The sequence below is a fragment of the Heterocephalus glaber genome, unplaced genomic scaffold (genome assembly GCF_053883595.1).
Source record: "Heterocephalus glaber isolate CG9 unplaced genomic scaffold, H.glaber_assembly_v1.0 deba00001479, whole genome shotgun sequence".
Taxonomy (NCBI): domain Eukaryota; kingdom Metazoa; phylum Chordata; class Mammalia; order Rodentia; family Bathyergidae; genus Heterocephalus; species Heterocephalus glaber.
Genome location: NW_028258316.1, coordinates 18,714,738 through 18,734,679, shown reverse-complemented (window position 1 = coordinate 18,734,679; position 19,942 = coordinate 18,714,738). Strand labels below are relative to the sequence as shown.

The window sequence follows — 19,942 nt, the reverse complement described above, 5'->3', positions numbered from 1 at the left end:
TGATTTAGTAAGGGGAGACCTTCAGTGGAAAGACTGCAGTCTGCTGGGTGCTTGGACTGAAAGAAAGGAAGATAGGTACTGGGGGACCCTAGACTGCACAAAGACTGAATATTGATTCAGTATCTCAGCTCTTGTTAGCTTGGCCAAGTTCTGACTTCTACAGCTACAGATAGGAAGGATGCTTGGGAAGTCCTGGTATCCAGCCCTGCTTTTCTGAAAGTTTCCTCCATCACTTGATAACTCAAGCCCCAGTGTTTTCCTTCTTGCCATCTATTGCACACTCTTATCTGACCGTGGTAGTAAAACTTTTATACTTCCTGGGACCTACCCTAAAGTTCAGTCTAAATGAACTGTCCTTTATCTGTATTTACCTGTGTCCTGTGTTATGCTGTTCAGAATACCATATTCATCGCTGATGTCTTTTGACATTTTCCCCATGTATACTGTTGCAAAGTATTAATTCCGAAAGCAGATACTGCTGGAAATCTATTATGTGCCAAGCAGCTGTGTTAGGAAGAGATATAGCAATGAAAGATTGAAGTGTTCTGTGTCTTTAACATATACTAGGATAGACAGACATTCAACATCCGGTAGCCAAAAACATGTGTAGTTGTAAAATAAAGGATGGAAGCTAAGAACACTTGTAAAAGGAAACAAACCTAATTCAGCCATCAAAAGAAATCCTTCTAAGCCTTCTTACCTCTTGGTTCATCTCTATGTTAGTGATTTAAAAACCTACCTTATATTTCAATCATACTGTACTTGGTAACTTGTCTTCTCTTTTGCCTTTTGGGCTATTTGAGATCAATGATAGTATTTTCTTCATCTTTGGGTCCTCAATTTTTCCTACACTTCATATTTTGTTTCATTGAACAAGGAAGGTGAAGTTTAGGTAGGAGAATTGATTCCTTCAAAATCTCAACAAAATTAATTGGAGACCTGTAGCTATTTATCCTGACACATGGTCTAGGGTTAGTATAGCACACTGCCTTACAAGATATCCCTTTCCAAAGATATGGAATGCTTACTGACCCAAATCCTTACTACTCATCTCATCACCACTACCACTAATAGAAAATAAAATTAAAACACCTCCCAGCCCAAAACAGAAATAAAATTTTCCCTTAAGAATACAGGGTGAAGGGGCTGGGGATTTAGCTTAGTGGTTACGCCACCTGTCTTGAAGGCGCAAGGACCCGAGTTCAATCCCCGGTACCAAAAAGAAAAAAAAAAGAATACAGGGTGAAGAGCTGGGGATTTATTTCAGTGGTGCTGCTGCCTGCCTCGCAAGCACAAGGTCATGCGTTCAATCCTAGGTACCAAAAAAAAAAAAAAAAAGAATACAGGGTGAAAACAAAATAATTCAGAGTGACGCTCATATGACATTGGAATTAAAAACATATAAAATGACAACATGTAGGACAAAACTGAGTGGATGTAACCTTACTATATACATGTTAAGAAGGATGTTCTTTCAAGCAAACTAATCCCAGCTCTAAGGTCACTCAGGAAGAGAGGACGTGTACTTGTAAGCGTTAGCGCCTTAGACTATGAACATAAAAACGTCTAGTACAATAGCAAAATTAGCTAGGTACATTTATTCCTAGATCCTCCTTACCATGGAGAACATTTTGACCTCTCTGCCATCAGGTACTGCCTTTCCACTTTTCTTCTTCAATTCAAGTATCCTCAGTGCTACCAAAATGATCTCCAAGAACAAATATCACTACATCATTCGCCTGGAAAAATAATTCTGTCCTTCTTCTGTTGACATCTGCTTACCCAGTCAAGCCCATGTGGTTCTTTGGGAAATCTTCTCAGACTCTCTTCCTATCAGTCAGGGCACTATACCCATCTTTTGTGCTTCTAAAGCCGTCTACACTTTTTAGGCTGTGTAAAAGTCAACAGTTTTAATATCTTTTCTAGCAACCTGTGAGCATCATAAGGACAGGACAATATTTCATTCATCTTTGCATCCCAGAAACTTAAGATAAACTTAGATTATTTAGTTAGTGGTATTTGGATGGATCAGTAGATAAACAAATGAAATAATACAAATATATTTATTCAGAATTTGAAAAAGTGTTCAGAATAATAAATACGATCAGCTAGCATAAAGCTAGCTAGCTCTACTGACTTCTCCTATACAATTTTTTCATAAACACTAAAGATGAAGTGATATTACCAGCTTGTGATCTTATATTTATACAAAACAGTGCGTGTTGTTGTACATACAAAGGTATATGAAAGGATCCTGATCAGAATGTTCCTGGTAGCTGTCTCAGGGTGATGAAATTTGAGAGACTTCATTTGAAATATAAATTATTTAATATAACACTAATTCAATATGATAAACATAGATAATCTTTGTGGTTAGAAAACATAAAGCAATTGGGATAATATACTGTCACTTCCCAATTTAAAAGAACATTAACTCCCACTCTAAAGATATGTCAGAGGGCTGGAATTGAAACTAAGGGGTAGAGAACCTGCTTAATGTATGTGAGGCCTTGGGTTCAATCCCAGTCTAAGATATCTTAGAGCTGCCATTATTTCTCCTCTCTATTTCTATAAATATATATATTTTAATATTATATATATACTTTAATCTGAGTTGCAACTCTCCTAAAGACTTTAGACCTACAAAGAAGAACTTCACCCAGCTGCAAATAGTTTTAATGTTCCATATTTGACTGGATATTAATGCATGGCTCACTAATGAGTGTTCATTCAAGATGTCAGCTCAATGTCTCGGGAAAATCAAGGATTCTAGAATCCAACAGCATGGTTTAATTCCTGCCTTAAAATTATTATCTCCCTGACATTGGATACACCACTGACTTATACTGAGGCTCAACTGAAAGCAGAAGTAATTTCTATCTTTCAGGTTTATTTTAGTAACAGAATATGAAAATTTGGTAAATTATTTAACCCAAATATATACCCAATATGAGCATCCATCCATGTATTCTAGAGAAAATACAACAGATGTAATTAGCATGCATTTAAATTGCATGAGCCAAATAAGAAAAACAGGAAAAGATGTTGTCAGCGATAAAGTAGGCAAGAAATGAAATGGAGCTGGGCTGGAGATTTAGCTCAGTGGCACAGCACCAGCCTGCCAGGAAAGGACGAGTTCCTGAGTTCGATCCCCAGCCCAAAAAAAAAGAAAAAGAAAAAGAAATAAAATGGAGCTAAGAACAAAAGAGATAAGCCTCCAGTCTAATGCCTTATTGGTGTAGTTTGGATAAGGGAAAGACATCAGATTTGGTAATTAAGTGGCTTGGATATTTTTGTTTATTCCAGGCAAGAAAAATTGGCCTTGCAATTCTGCAAGATGCTACATTGGAATTAAGGCATTGAAAATAAGTTTAGGATCCCTGAAAGTCTATGTGTTTAGTGAAAACGTGTGCTGGGGAAAATTGTATATGTAATATGTAATACATATACGTAATATGTATATTCATGTGTATATACTTACCTGCCTGCCTTAACAGCATGACAATTAAGATTTACTTTCTTGACTCAGGATCTGAGTGTACATTTGTAATCTCTGTCATAAATCTCACAAATTATTTGCAGGTTGAGTTTATACTGCTCAGTATGGTCTGCAAATCCTTAAACTGAGAAATTAACTGAGGAAAGAATGATTTCAGTTTAGTGATGCTTCAGGAGCATTTAGGAATTTACATAAAGTCACTCCAAAAGGAACAGAGCCTTGACCTAGAGGGTGTATGATTTCGCGTGAATTGAAACTCATTAAACTCATGGGTTCACATATTAAATTTGAAAACATAAAAAAAGTAAATAAGGCATCCAAAACAAGGGTTAACAAGAAACAGTATGGGAGCTTTTTGTTTTAAGGAAATATGACTTTGATAACAATACTTTAGGGTAAACAAGAAAAAGAAAAATATTATAAAGTACAATCCCAAAGATTATATAAAAATAGGGAAAATAATGGAAATAGGAGAACCCAATAAATCCAAGTGAAGTCAAGAAAGGAGGAAAAATATGAAGACGCACTTTTTCCTCAAATACATCTATATATTTAGTGAAATTGGAATCCAAATCCCAGTATAAAAAAATTCTAATTGTTTAATTTAAAATTTTTCATTTTTAAAAGTGAAACTTAAAATTCACATGAAAGATATAGGACTTTTGAAGGAGTAAACTAATGTATAGAATGAGCTCATAACATTAGTCAGAACTTTCATATAGATATGATAATTAAGATAGATTGTGTTTGATAAAATGATAAACCAAAAATACACCACTGAAAGAATGTAATCCATAAACAAATCCATACATGTACCAAAATTATATATGGCAAAGATGATATTGAAACTCAGTAGGCAGAAGATTAATTATTACCCTTCATCATTATTTGGGCTGTAGGCCACAATTCTAACTTCACTTAAATTTTAAAACTATACCTTGAATGATTGAAATACTATGTGTAAAAAAAAACCTTAAATCTTCCTATTAAAAATAGAAAAAACTACCATACAATCTTGGAGTAGAGAAACATTTATCCACAACACATGAGAAGCACAAATCATGAAAGGAACAATTAAAACTTCTCTCCAATAAAGCAGCATAAACAGAGTAATGAGAGTAACAGTCATGGAAATTGTATTTGCAAAGTCATTGATTATTGACAATTAGTATCCAGTATGTGTAAACATACCACATTTTAATGCTGAAAAACATAACTAACCCAATTTAAAGTAAACAAAAGGATGAACAGGCAATCCACAGGGCTAGGAAAGTATGTGGTCAACAAATATGTATAAAGATACTCAGGATTGTTAATAACCAAGAAAGGTTGAAGTAATACAATAATTAAATATAATTTAATAACCATCAAATTGGCAAAAAAAATAAATATTTGGCAGGATCAAGTACTGGCAAGGACCTGAGGCAATGGGGAGGCTGTTGGTAGACATGTTAATTGGTACAGCCATTTGGGAGACTAATTTGGCAATATGCAGTACAGTGGAAAATGCACTGTCACCCTAACAATACCATTTTACTATATTTCCTTCAGAAAACTCTTGCTGTATTTACAAGGAATAGGAACACAAACATTGTTGGAAACAACAATCACAAAGATTAGCAGCAATAATAAAAAAACAACCTAGGTACTTGAAAAGAAAAGAATGTCAATTAAAGTATGATATGTTCATGTGGTAAAATGTTCATGTCAGTGACAATAAATAATCTAGATCTATTTGTATCAATTGGTATAATCTCAGTACAATGCTGAGAGGGGAAAAAGCCAGCTTTATAATAATAAGCATGGTATTAAAACATTCAGGAAAATTTAAAATATGCAAAACAATACACATATACAAAAATATAAAAATGTGTCTATGAGAAAAATAGGATGACAGCAGGGCACACAGGTGGCTTCAGGCTCTATCAATGTATTTTTTTTTTCATTTTTATCCCACCAAAAATAAAAAGGTACAAAGAGAACGTGGCCTGATGTTAACAATTTGGCAAGTTGAGGGGTCAGTTCACTTATATTTGTTACAGTTTCCTCTGTCCTTTTCTATATCATTGAAGTATTCTCTAATTAAATCAATTATAATAGTTTGTATAGCATCTCTGGCACATCATCTAGGCTCAGAAAGTGATTGTTTCCTCCCTTCTCCATTCTTGGCTGCCAGCTGCTATACAAAGTGCCCAGGCGTTACCCTCTGGGGTGGACTGGAACCCTTGGGCTCTTCCTGAGCCAAAGGCATCCTAGGTGGTCTTACCCTGTTGTGTTCGAGCTCAGACAATCTGGGTGGTAGGTTCTGACCTACACCCATTCTGACTGAGTACAGAGTCTTTACTGCTGAGGCAGTTTTGAACTTGTAGAGAAGTCCAAGACAGAAAGATAGGAGACTTCATTCCTCACCTAAGTAGCACTATGGGTGGCAGGGCTGAGTAGCACACCTTTCTGAAATTGCCATTTCAATAAATGAAGAGATGGATGATCATAGAGGAAAAGGTTTGTCCATGTCAGTCAGTCAGGGGTTGTATATAAAAGACCACTTGTGTCTTCTGACTTCTAGGTTTTTGCAACTGGTCTTTGTATGTATACTCTGCTTGATTCAAAACTACTTTTATTTTTTTATTTCTAGTCTTCTCTGCTATATTTTCCAGTTCCTGACAGCTGAGGCCTTCCAAACCTGGAAAGCATTGTCTTGGGATGGAGGTGAACACAATTGGTTCAAGTCTCTACCCAGGACAAAAGCAATGTAACTATAAGTAGGCAGATTATTCTCCCTACATGTTAGTTTCCTCATCTGAAGAGGGGAATAATAATATTTGTTACTGAAGGGATTTGTTTTTATTGAAATTATACACACAACGTAAAGCATAGTGCCTGGTATATGATAAACAGGCAGCAAATTGAAGCTGTGATTATATTTATTCCAGAAAGTAGCATTTTAAAGAAGTATAACAGTTTCATTATAGAGATTATTTTGAGAAATAAACCTTAAGAAGTGAATGCTATGATATGGACACAGCATAATCATGAGGATTAATCATAATCAATGAGGATTAATCACGAGACCTAGAAAGGCTTTCCTTGAAGCAAAATGTGATGTTTTCACAATGTAATGTGGCTGTTTCTTTTTCCACCCATAGTACTTTTGCATTTTTCATTTTATCTTCATAACGGTATGAACAAAAATCATACACCCTAATTAAAAGAAAGGAAAATAGAGCCAAAGAAGTAAAGTAATATACTACCAGATTTCAGATAAGTTTTAATTGACCTATCATGACATTAACTAAAAACAATTTTTAAATATACATTTTTAAATCCTTATTTTAATATTTAAGCAAAAGTCACAGGATACATAGCCACCTCACTCATTTTGAATATTTGTTTGATAATGATTTCTTAATTTGCAACTAAATTTTAGCCAAGGATTACAATACATATTTCCCATCAACATGACATTTCTGAGGAGGAATATTGAGGAAATTTTGTCGGTAAGAAATACCAGCATTTTTGTTACCAAGTGTCACAAATGCAAACCTAAGACAGATATGTCATCTGAGACATTTGTGAAGGAATGATGGCTAAATGTAGGAAAAGTATTTTTAAACATTCAAAGGATTCCGTAACATTAGCCAAACAATCCAGCATATTTAAATCTATTACCTAGAAACATAAATTAATCATTGAAGCAGTTTGAAAATTGATGACTGAACACTAATTATGTCGTAAGTTTAAAACAAAACTTAGAGCGGTGTTCAAAATCCTGTGAAAGATATTAGAAGTGGCCAAAATGATCACATTTCAGATGATGCACTAAAATTGTAGTTCCAAAGAGAGCAACTGGGAAGGTTCTGCTTGGAAGCGAGCTCCAGTCATAGCAGGAGGAGCAAGTTCTGAGCTGGAAGCGACTTGAATGGAAGCACATCCTGACAGTGTGGGTGGCACTGAAAGAGGGAAGCGCTACAAGTAGGAAGCAACGACAGGAGACTTCCACTGTCCAGGTTGAGATGCTCCTGGTATCAGAAGCCAAGAAAGGATGATTGTGATGGGGAAACTTTGGGTGAGGAGAGTTTAGGTCACTTTAGATGTGGAAGGTGAGGGAAGTGAAGGGTTTTGTTAACAGTGTAGGGGTTTTTGAGATGCTTTTAGAAGCAGTTGAAAGGAACAAATTGACATATGCACCCTACTTTTGTATCAACCATGACATAGGTTCTAACCTCCAGCAAAGTCTTCAGAGGCCACCTACTTGTCCTTCCGAGAAAATTCTGTTGCATCTGGGTTCTTGAGAACAGGCTTTGTTGACATTAACCTTAGCTTTACCTTAGAAAAGATGTACTGTATTACAGGAATTTTTCAGTAGAAAAACATAATCTTTCCAGTAGTGGTTGCATCTGTCCCCCTTCCTCATTTTTTTTTACTGGGAGAGTGACTTGGGCTCCTTTTTTCCTATCTAAAAAATTAGGATAACAGCCCCTGCCTCTTACAGCTGCCGCCAGGCTTCAGTGAAGTCATGATACATGAGCTATGTACACACAGTTGGAAGGAAAATCGCTGAGGCTTTCCTACCATTCTGATGTGCTCTGTGTGCTAATCGTAAGGAGGACAGTGGGGTGGAAGTTACTGAGAGACATATTGTACCCCTGGATAAGGACAAAACCAGGATCCAGAATTTTCAGAAATTGAGATGGGTCATCTAAAAGGAGAACTCTGTGACACTGAAAAGAGATTTTTCCATTGAATTATGGCACATGAGATATAGTCGCCCCATCCTTATCACAGGAAGTCACCTAGCTAAAATGTCACAAACATGTTTGCTTACATGTAAGTTGATAAAACCGAGGAGAGGGGAGGAAAAGGAGGAGAGAAAGGAGGGGAGAAAGGAGGAAGGGAAAATGAAGGGAGGAAAAGAAAATTACTCACAAAAATTAACCCACTACCTTAAATATTCTTAGCCACAAATCATTTGTGATACATCCCATAAATGAAAAACAATGTAGAAATGTACTTCTTCCACTGGCACGCTCTTTGCAGAAGTACTCTATCTGTGCAGACAGTGACCACATGTCTGCAGTGGCCTGGCATGTAGGCTGAAGCAAACTTCCTATATTATTCTAAAACATGGCCATAGTCTTTTTTTAGTATAAAGCATACCTCCACTTTTAGAACAAAATGTATGATATAATAAATGTCATATTTATCTTATATAAGATAAACCTTCATATATACCCTGGGACTACCACTCTCTGTGCCACCCTGCTCTGCTTTTAGAAGAATCACAGGCAAAATTATATATTTATTATTCTAAAGGTGGATAAATTAGCTAATAAGCTAAAAATGCAAAACATATATTCCTATCAATAAATTGACAGAGGTTCACAACAGAGCCATCATTTATAAATAAAATATCTCAAAATGTTCATGTATTCAGCTACTAGTCTTCATTAGGGGAACACTAACAGAACCACCGGAGACTTCTGATCTATCCCCAATATTAGTAGCTGCTCCCATGCTGGTAAAACAAACTCCCTTTGGGCATAATAAGTCTAACACTCTCAGCAAGCTTATGTTCCCCACTAGAATCCTTCATTGCTCATAAACTAAAACTCACTGTTGTATTGAAAGTCTGGAGAGCTTCTCTGTCCATTGCTCCTGCACCTGCTACCGTGCTGACCTTATCCAAACAACCCCAGCCCTGACAGCAGCTGAAACAACAGATGGCCAGGAGAACTTGAGATTTTTTTTTGACATGGTCCTTTTGTGTATAAACTCTACTCCCTCAACTCTGGAATCTGATAGAAATTCTTTTCATTATCATTTTGTGATTTTTCTCATGGTACTTTTTTATTATTAAAAAGTGGATAACTGGTGAAAAGGGCGATGAAAATGAAGAGCATCTCCTCTTGATCTGATCCAAAAGGAAATAGGGTTGGGGATTTGGTGATTTAAAATTGATATCAATATGTGTTTATTTACCTTGGAGGATAATTGACAGTAACTAAGTTCGCTTGCTGGTTCTTTCCTAAAGGAGTTAGGGTTAGGGTTAGAGTTAGGTTAGGGACTGTGTTGGAAGTCAAGTACCTGGGTATGGGACTCCACAGTGTTAGGGGGTTAGGGTTAGGGTTAGGGTTAGGGCTAAGGTTAGTGTCAGGGTTAGGGTTAGGATTAGTGTCAGGGTTAGAAGTCAGGAGAGGGTAGGGGGAAGGGGGAAAAATAAGAACCAAGAGAGTATGTAAATGTGCATATCTCCAATGATGAATGTCATTATGTTGTACACCTAAAATGTACCAATAAAAGGATATACAAAAAAAAAAGAAGTAGTCAGGACAAACACCAGGAGGCCTTAATGTCATAGGAGAGATGCAATGTTGGCATGTTGAAAATTTGGCCGGAGCCAGACTATGGCACTGCAATTGCAGGACAAGACTTTTTTTTTTTTTTTTTTTTTGCAAGACAAAAAAACTATTAAAACAGGCAGAATATAGGCTATTGCCCAATAGCATATGATTCTAAGCAAGTTGCTTAATCTCTACAAGCCTTAGATTCATCAACTGTAAAATAGAAATGAAAACATTAGTACTCATGTGGGGTTTTTTGGTTCTCAAATGAGAAAAAATATATAGAAAGTACTCAGCACAGGGCTAGTAGTCAATTACGGGGTGCTACTATTATTTCAATCAAGAGTAAGTGACATGTGAAGTAGCGCATGGAAACAAGAGTGAATCACTATACAGTAAATGCATCATAAGATCTTGTTCATGCATCATGGGGTTTCTGCACAGGTCTTAAAATGAGAGAAAGTAATCAAATAACACCCAGAGAATCTGACGTGGTACTTTCTCACCTCTGTGCTTTTCTGCTTATTCTATTTGTTGTTTCTGGGTATCTTTTCCCCATGCACTTACTTTCATTATGGTTCACATGCTGTTTGATACTTTTCCACTAGAGTTGTAAAAGTTCAGAGCAAAAAGCATTTAGTATTGTACATGGTTATCAGTTCACCATAACAATTACCGGATAACTGTATTTGATTTCAAAAAATAAGCAAAGCTGATAGAATGTACTCAAAGGAATCGAGATCTCATGCCTTCTGTCTACCCCTAGCATGGTGTTTTCAAGGCTAATAGTCTTCTTTACATTTTGCAGGGACCTCAAACTTGGCAGTGTGTACCAGTACCGGGTCATCACCATTTCTGGAACTGAAGAAAGTGAGCCATCACCTGCTGCCATCTACATCCACGGAAGCGGATACTGTGGCGATGGCATCATCCAGAGGTAAGTAGATCAAACTAAGGGGAAGAGGGGGGACAATGATAATTAGGGCAAGGGATAGTTGAGGAGCTTGAACAGAAGAGTTTATGAAATATTTGGTATGCGGTCTGAGGTGCCAGCAGCCTATCAACTGGTCTTCAAGAAATTTGCTGAGCTTGGAAGAAAATCAGTGACTCTTCTTTTGAACACATACATTTCTCCAGTATGTAATACAGTATGTGATTCAGGCAGAACTCCCATTATGCACTTACCATTTGCCCTTGTTCTTTTTAATTTTGTTGGGTTTTTTTTGTTTTGTTTTGTTTTTGGTATCGGAGATCGAACTTGGGTCCTTGAGCTTGCGCAGCAGGCGGCGAAACCACTGAGCTAAATCCCCGGCCCTTGTTCTCTTTAATTTTATATGCACAAGTAATCTATTTGTTTTTGCTGCCATAGCCCACATTCACTTACCGGGCACAGGTCATTTAGGTGAAAACATTTTAATATTCTTTGCTGGTTACCATTTACATTTGTTAAACTGCAATTTAGAAAGTGAGTTAAAGGCTCATAAAAATAACAAAGTTTCCTATTTCAATGCCAGGGCCTCCTTCATGCTAAGCAAGTGCTTCACCATCTTGCTACATCCCCAGCCCTTTTTCAAAGTTTATTTTGAGTCTGAGTCTCAGAGTTCCTCAAATTGGCCTCAAATTTGTAATCCTGCTACCTCAGCCTCCCAAGTGGCTGGGATTATAGGAGTGCACCACCACAGCTGGCAATAACAGAGTATTCTAATATACTATAATGTTGAAAACATAAATAGTAAGCAGTGCTCTGCAGTGAATATTGAGTCAGAGGCAAATAAATCAGTGAGTGTAAAGCTTCCAACCTCCATTATGACCAGAAAATATAAAGGTGCCTGCCTATGATATGCATTTTAAGGATTATTAGTCCATTCATCCCCTTGTCCTTTGGGCAAAATATTGTGCAAGAAGCCATCAGCACCTTTGTATTGTTTTTAAAGATCAACAGAGAAACCTTTGAGTTCTTTCAGAATAAGTACAAAATTTTTTATTGGCACAAAATTATGAGTTTTGTGCTTTGAGGCAGAGAAGAGACCAATAATCATTCAAAATTATGTTGCTCATTGCTAAAATCGTGTTCCTTGTTAACATAATTTTTTCAGGTCACCCTGTCACTAAAAGATTTTAAAACTATTGGTAGATTTAATGATAAACAGTATGTGTGGGGATGGTAAAACAAGCTATTGGCAAAATTCCTTCATTAAATGGCACTGCTGGGTGTCACATAATGTCTATGCAGCATCAAACTCCAATTACTATTTCTGTAAGAGGAGGGGTAGTGTAAAGAGCATTTGCTTCATAGTTGGATGGAGCCACTGATCTGTAGAGCGTGAATCAGCTCATAGGTGTAGTACATACATGAAGGAAAAGTGCTAGAGGACTGCTTATTTTGTTTATCACTAACACTTATGCTAGAGGGGAAGAGCAGTTTAATTTGGTACTGGTGATTGTGTGGTATATGATGTTAACTTGAAACTCCTGTTACCAGATGAAAGGAATAGAGCAAAAATGTTTCATTTCTGCACATAAAGAGTTCACACATGAATGCTCATCCACATAGACATAGTTTTGACCATCAGTATGCTTTCTGATTAGGATTTAACATTCAAAGAAATAGTGAATATTGCACATATGATCAGATGAGAACCACTGAGTTACATCTTTTCAAGTTACTATACAGAGAGGTAATAGTGTGTTGGAGATTCTGCTCCCTAACACCCCCTGAGGTGTGTTAGCTATAAATGGAAAGGTACTAATTCAAAATTTTTAAATGAGTAATATATTTTTATTTGTTGACATGTTTTATAGAAAACTGAATGCAGCTTAAGGATGCTCCCTAAGGAATGTTCCCCATGGGGAGGGAGAAAGGAAAGGAGTCCAGGAAGCAAGGGAAATGACATATTGGGGCAAAAGGAAGATATCATCTTAGCTATAGATAATGGAATTTACAAAAAAATGAATAGACTCAGCACGCAATGAGGCCTCCATTAGATAAGTGCTCTTTTGTGATTCTCTCCATTTCATATATAGTGTAAAGATAAAAGCACTGAATGAATATTATGATAATAATATTTATAAACACTTATTGAACCTGTACTATACACAAACCACCACCACCAGTGCTACATTATTTTCTCCTTGAGTCCTCCAAATAACCACATGAGGTAGGATTCTTTATCATATTTTATAGAAAAGACATCAGGTACACAAAGAGATTAAAGAGGTTTTCTCAAGCTAACACACCCAGTGAAGAGTACAGCCAGTCAATGAAGGGAAGGCCCATGTTCTCATCTGGATTTATCATTGCATTGCTGTGCAACATGACAACCCCACAGGACTAGTAAGTAAAGGAGTGGCCGATGCTGTCTGCTGTATCCTAGATACTGTGTCAGGCACTGGGATGCTAGGATGATGAAGACTGCCACTCCTTTGGCATCTCACAGAATAGTACAGGAGTCTTTCCAGTAACAGCCAAGATGATCAATTTGACAATTGCTATGATAGATGGAGCTAGATGTCAGGGAAAACAGAAAGGACAGCCACTCACTTAAGCCTCAGAGGTCAAAGAAGGTTTCTCAAGACCTCTCTATCTAGAGATAGATCCAGCATGCTTAAAAGATATTTGTGGTGACCTTAATGTTTTGCTTAAACTAACAGAGCATACTGTTTGGGTGGTGATGGAAGACAGGTTAGAAATAATCTTTGAGATTTAGGGCACTAGCCTAATTTTTTTTTTAAAGTTTCTCCACAGATAACCTATGAAATAGCTAAGAAACAGAAGGTTACCAGAGATCTCCAGGATGCAAGATTCACTGACAGATAATGCTAGGATAGGTTAGGGAGATGAACATTTTTGCTCATGGTTCACAGGCAGGAAAGAGCTTGGGTGGCTCCATGGAGATCCGTGCAACCTAGGCCATCTGCAGGATTGATCATGGGGCGCTATCCTGCTATTCTGACACCTCCTAAAAAACAACAAACATTGCTTGGTGTTAATCGCGTGGGTAAAAGGAAAAGGCTGATACCTCTTCCATGCTGTGACAGGTCTCAGCTGCTCTCTGGGGAGGGACACACAGTTGCCACACATTCTGCAGAGACCTCCCAAGGCAAAGTGGGAATGGGAACTGGGATTCCCTGAGCACCTACCACATGCCACATACTGTGCCACTTTCAGTCACATTCCAATTTTGCATTCAACCCTAAGTGGTAGGCCCAATTATCTCCATTTTAATATGGGACTGAAGTGAGGCTCAGCATCTACAAGAGAACTGTTCCGTGGCTTTTTCTACAGTGATGGAAATGTGCTCTGTGCTAACCAGTGCAGTAGCTGCTAGTGACATGTGGCTACTGAGTACTTGATGTGTGGCTACTGTGTTTGAGAAATGAAATTTTAACTGTATCTACTGTATTTTATTAGTGCATGCTTGCAGTACATGCAGTTTACAATTGTCTTGGGGAATGGGTACACGTACAAAATATAACTTGATTCTTTTTTTAAATCCCCTTAACTCCCTCCTCCTTCCCTCGTCCTCTAAATCCCTTTTGCCCATTTTCATTCTTGTTGATATTATTAGTCTTATGTTTATGACCTATAATGTTTACATTCATTTAGGTTATTAGGTTCCTGTACATCACTTTTAATTCATTTAATTTTAAATATCACAGATCAGGTAGGCCAACTGCCTTACACAAGATCACTGCCCAGTTAGTTTGGAGCATGAGGTTCTGAATGCAAGTCTTCTCTTTCGGTGAGGAGTGCTCCAGAAGTAACAATGCATCCATTCTTTCAGATTTTGCTCCTCCTTTTCCTCACCTAACCCCAGTTCAGAAAATGAGCATTGCTCATTCTCCATCCAGCCCAGCCTCCCCAAAATCATCCTTAGGTGATAGAAATAATTCCAAGAAAAACAAGAGGGAGCGTTTTTTTTTTCTTAACAGCATAGTCCCACAGGCCCTAGAGTTCTTGACACCATGAAATAATACACCCAGAGGAGAAAGTAAAGCTTTCCAGTGAATGGATGGCTAAACCTCAGTGTGTGAATGAAAAAAGAACTTTACCTTTAAGTATACGGAGAGAGTAAGGATGGTATCCAAGTAGGGAAGAGTGGAGGAAATCCATTTTGTTATGGGACCTTCAAAATTGTCTTCAAATCCACTCTTTTGGAATCAAAAACGTGAAAATGACGGTGCAGTTTTCTAGACACCAAGGGAGCAAGATCTGTTCATTTATTTTTACATTTATTCATCCACTTCTTACTCCCAACTGACTTGTTAAGTTGATTGACTTGAGATTTCAAAGAATGACTTTGAAGTCAGGCTCCACTTTGTCATCGGAAACACAAATAAAGTGAATGTAATAGTATTTTATGAATCTGCACCTTTTATGAGTCTCATTTTGAAGATGAAGGAACAAACTCAGATTAAGGGAAAGACTTGTGTGAGGTCGCAGGCAAGGTCCAGCCTGGATTCCAAAACTGATCTGGAAAATTTCTCTTCCATATCCATTGTGCAGAGGTCAAGGGGAGGAATGTGATGACATGAATAAGATCAATGGTGACGGCTGCTCCCTTTTCTGCCAACAAGAAGTTTCTTTCAACTGCATTGGTAAGTCTTCGCCATGTCTCTGTGCCTGACTGGTGGATGGAGTACAATAACAGTAATAGTTATGATTAAATGAAGCTTCACTCCTCTCTGGTCCACATTTCTTGAGTGCCTTTTATCAGTGAGGCACTGTTTCATGGCAACAGCAAATACAACATTTAAACAAACAAACAAAGCAAAACAAAAGGGATACAATTTTATTTTCATAGATAATGAAGATGACAGGTAGCTTTTTTGGTAATCAAATGGTATCTTATAGATATGATTGGTTTACTTCACACCAACTGTCCAAGATGACTATTGCTTTAGATATATAAGGCTTTCATTCTTTAGGGATGAGACAAATCAGAAGCCAGGAAGAACATGAAACTTGTCCAGAGCTTACAGGTCAGAAGTGATTGAAGACAGAACCAGGACTTGAGTCTGATTTTGTCTGATTCTCAAGTTTGTACTTAGCCCATTCTGCCGCATAACCTCAACCCTGGATCCAGAGACTGCCATGATCTTCCTCGCTGCAGACTCAAAACTAGGGGCAGTCTCTCTGATCTGAAAGAAGAAAAATAGCAGACCAGGCTGTGTTTAGAAAGCAAACGTCCTTTTCCCACCTTTACAGAGTCAGATGGGAAACGTGTTTTCCTCTGCCTTCTCCGCACAGTCTGGCCGATCTTGTTATTTCAGCCCCACTTGGGAGGCCTTGGCCAGCCCGGGGCTGGTAAACAGACAGGGATTGGGGGCAGGGATGGAATTTTGAGCTGGCCCAGATGAGATCATACTTCCTTTAAGATGCAAATCGATACCTGAAGATCAAAGGTCCCCCGGCTAATCCCTTGGGCTGGAGGTGAAAACTAATCACAATTCATTTGCAAGTACAAAAGACAGAGGTGCTCTATCTGAAAAGGGAAGGGGCAGCTACAGAGGGGATGAAAACCTCAGTGGGAAGATTTCTCCCTGAAAGGCAGTTTTCTAGGAGGACTGAAGGGGAGGAGATGTCAACGCATGTTTGCATCCGCAGTGCATTACAGTGGTGCGTTTAGACAGTCTTTCTCCCAGTGCCTTGAGCTCCACGAAAGCAAATCCAGCGCATCACTTACCATTTATTCCACTTCCAACACACATTTATTGAGCACGTATTATCTCTTGGCACCACAGCTGAGCTGAGCTGCACTTTAGAGATACTCTACAAATGTTTGTGGTTATAAAACAAAAAAGAAGATGCTGAAGGAGGAAGGTCCCAGGAGTTTCTAGACAAGGCCTTGGGTTTTTAAACTGCAGAAGATTATTTTTCTCTCCTCTGTTGATTTGAATGTGGTTCACAGTGTAAAGCTTGATGCTAGTATAGTGGTCCAGCAGAAAGAAGCTTGAATTAATTTAAGAAAACCATGGTCTGGCCAGAATTGTGCTGAGAACTTGAATAATGCTGGTCAAGCCATTCCACTAGTCTGGGTCTCAATTTACCTCCTGTAAATGGAAACGATTGGGTTTTGAGGCTTCAACGGATCTGCACTTCTGTTGTGTGTGATTTCCAACATGTGAGGCTGAATTAATCATAATTGTGAACTCTACTTAACCCAATTCCTCAACTTTAGCATCATCCCTATGGCAACTAACATTACTACCAGAACCTGCTGGAAAATATCTGCCTATTCCACTCACATTAACATGACATGTAACTCAAGTGCTTCCAGGAAGAAAGTAGCGTATGGTCCCATGTCCTGGTACCTTAAAAGAGATACTTGAGCCCTGACATTCATAGGCTATGTTGTTTTAGGACTGTACAACAATACACAAAAATGAGATTCTTACAAATAGAACCTCATAGTCCATGGAAGAAGTCTGCATACCATGGTCCACAGGCCAGAACTAGCCTGCTGCCTATATTTGTAAATAAAGTTTCATTGAAACACAGCTACACTTGTTCATTTACACATGGACTGTGGCTGCTCTCATGCTACAACAGAGTTGAATGATTTCGACATAGACTGTATGGCCCAAAGAACCTAAAATACTCACTTTCTGACCTTTTACCTACAAATTTTGCCAACTCCTGGTCAATCCCTGGCAATCCATAGATTTGGTGTATTTGATGCTCTTAGTTGTTTCAGTCTAGTATAGAGTAGAGGAAAATTATAACATCATTTACCATTTCTTAGAAAAAGAAGTGAATTTTAAGTGTACAGTAGTAGGCATGAGGAGGATTTGCTAGCTCCACCTTGCCTTGCCTTCTTAGGACATGCTTCCCTCTTTACAATTTGACCAGAATGATTGTTTTGGATGAGAGCAATGCTTTTCAAACTGTGTTAAATGAAGTTTATGAAGAAAGAGATGAAGACCAGGGAGTTACCAAGATGAAGAGACTTGGACCCCATAAGTCCATGTTATGGACTTATTCTCTACTGGGTTCTAAGTGTTCTGTTGCTGATGGTAGTATTTACTGAACATCTGTTACATTCTCATGACAACTCCTTTATGCACTGTGTTTATCAAACAGGAAGTGGAGGCATGGGGTGATGATCCAAGGATATAGAGTTATGTGGTAGAGCTGATTAAAACCCAGAGAGTTGACTCCAGAGTTCGCTATGATAAGCTACTTGTAAAAAAGATAGCCCCTGGTCTTGCAGAGCTTTAAGGGTGAGTGAGGAACATCTCATTACAAAGTAATTTATGTAACAATTTAATGGAATGGAATACAACGCTGTCAGTTGTGTGGATGGATCCCAGCAAGGATCTTTCTTATTCCTACACATTGAGTGGTATTTTTGTTAGAGGAGCGACCTCAGCTGTGCCCTTCACTGGCCATTTACAGTCCCGTGGTAGATCCTCACAGTGACACAGGCAGAATATAACCAATCCAGAGATCTAGGCTTCCAGGGTACATTCCCAAGACAAACTTGAATTAGTCTAGAAAACTTTGTCCTTCTGAAAGAAACAGTTGAAGAATAGATAGTGAATGTTTGGCTCCCAAAAGACTAAACTTAGTTTTTTCTTAGTCTTAGGGATCAAACTCAGGACCTTCATGCTCAGCTACATCTCCAGCTCTTTTTTTAATTTTTATTTTGACACAGGATCTCATTAAATTGCTAAGTTGCTCAGCCAGGGGGTGAACTTGTGAACCTTCCATCTCAGCCTCTCACAGTACTGGGATTACAGATGTGCACCGCCACACCCACCTAAGACTTAGATTTAATGAATCAGAGAAGTGGGAATGGAGTGTGGGAGGCTTTGCCAGGTAGACATTGTTATTATCATTATATGTGTTAAGGAAATTGGTTGAGACAGAGGCCAAAAAAACAAGCTTAAGTGAGAGTAATGTTCATTCATAACATGATGTGTTAGCTTTCCATTACTGTGATAAAATACCTGAGAAAAGCAATTTAAAAGGAAGAAAGACTCACCTTGGCTCATGGTTTCACAGGGATCAGTCCATGGTCTCTTGGCCCCATTTGTTCCAGGCCTGCGGTAAGCCAGAACATTATGGCAGGGAACCTGTGGTGATATAGCTTTTAAGGGCATGCCTCCAAAGCCCTACTTCCTCCCACTTGATCTACCTCCTAAAATTTCACCACCTCCCAAATATCCCATTAAATTGTGAACCTGTCAATCATTTAATCCATTGATGTGGTTAGAGACCTCGTGATCCATTCATCTCCCCAAATCATCCATCCTTCCTTCCTTCATTCTTTCTTTTCCTCCTCCCTTCCTTCATTCCTCCCTTCCTTCCTCCATCTGCTTTTCTTTTCTCCTTTTTCCTCCCTTTCTCTTCTTTTTCCTTCTTTTTCTTCTCTGTCTCCTTCTTTCTCCTTCTTCTCCGTCCTTGTCCTCATCACTGACCAGTTAGAAGAGCTGTTTTCCCTGGATCAACAACACCAGTGTGCGGGTGGGTGACAGATTTATGGGGACATTCCCATTCACTTTTCAGAAGCCCACACATCCGGAAGTCCTCCCAAGGTGCCAGTGTGTTATTATGCAACACCCAGGGGATATCCCTTTCCCACTTTCCCACCCCTTGTGTCCTCATTCCCCAGCACATAATAAATTGCTTATTAAAACAAACACCACCCATAAGACCTCTTGGGCAAAGCCTGCTGTATTCCCTAACAGTGTGGAAATTATCTTGTCCGTTTTCCCCCTTTTAAAAACATAACATATACCAGGCCTGGGGTTTCAGTTAAAAACGTGCTATCAGTGTAGTGATAACGCCCCCGGCAGGCACTGGCCGCAGGCATTGTTCAGCAGCGCTGGGAATTTTGCTAGAAAGCATTGAGTCATAAACTACAGACAGGCTGCTGATAAAAGCTGAAGGAGGGAAAGGTAATGGTCAAATTAGTCAGACAAAATGTGAAGGATCCCCAAAAGGGGCTGGATTTAGTCATCTATCTTGAGCAGGAACTGGAAACACACTACCTTCATAGATGACATTTAAGCCATTATGAGATGTGATTCTGGAGAACTCCTGTTGTGTTTTGATTTACCACCCCATGTGCATCAGGGTAGTTAGGACCAGGTCCCA

At 38.5% G+C, this 19,942-nt stretch overlaps 1 protein-coding gene across 2 annotated transcripts in view; it reads left to right on the top strand.

Moving 5' to 3' along the window:
* Pappa (pappalysin 1) overlaps positions 1 to 19,942 on the top strand; it is a 236,695-nt gene that overhangs the window by 98,932 nt on the left and 117,821 nt on the right. For both annotated transcript variants that reach the window (XM_087183298.1, XM_021262175.2), the window contains 2 exons: positions 10,649 to 10,777; positions 15,347 to 15,438. In XM_087183298.1, the coding sequence (XP_087039424.1) occupies positions 10,649 to 10,777; positions 15,347 to 15,438 (221 nt within the window). The remainder of the gene's footprint in view (positions 1 to 10,648; positions 10,778 to 15,346; positions 15,439 to 19,942) is intronic.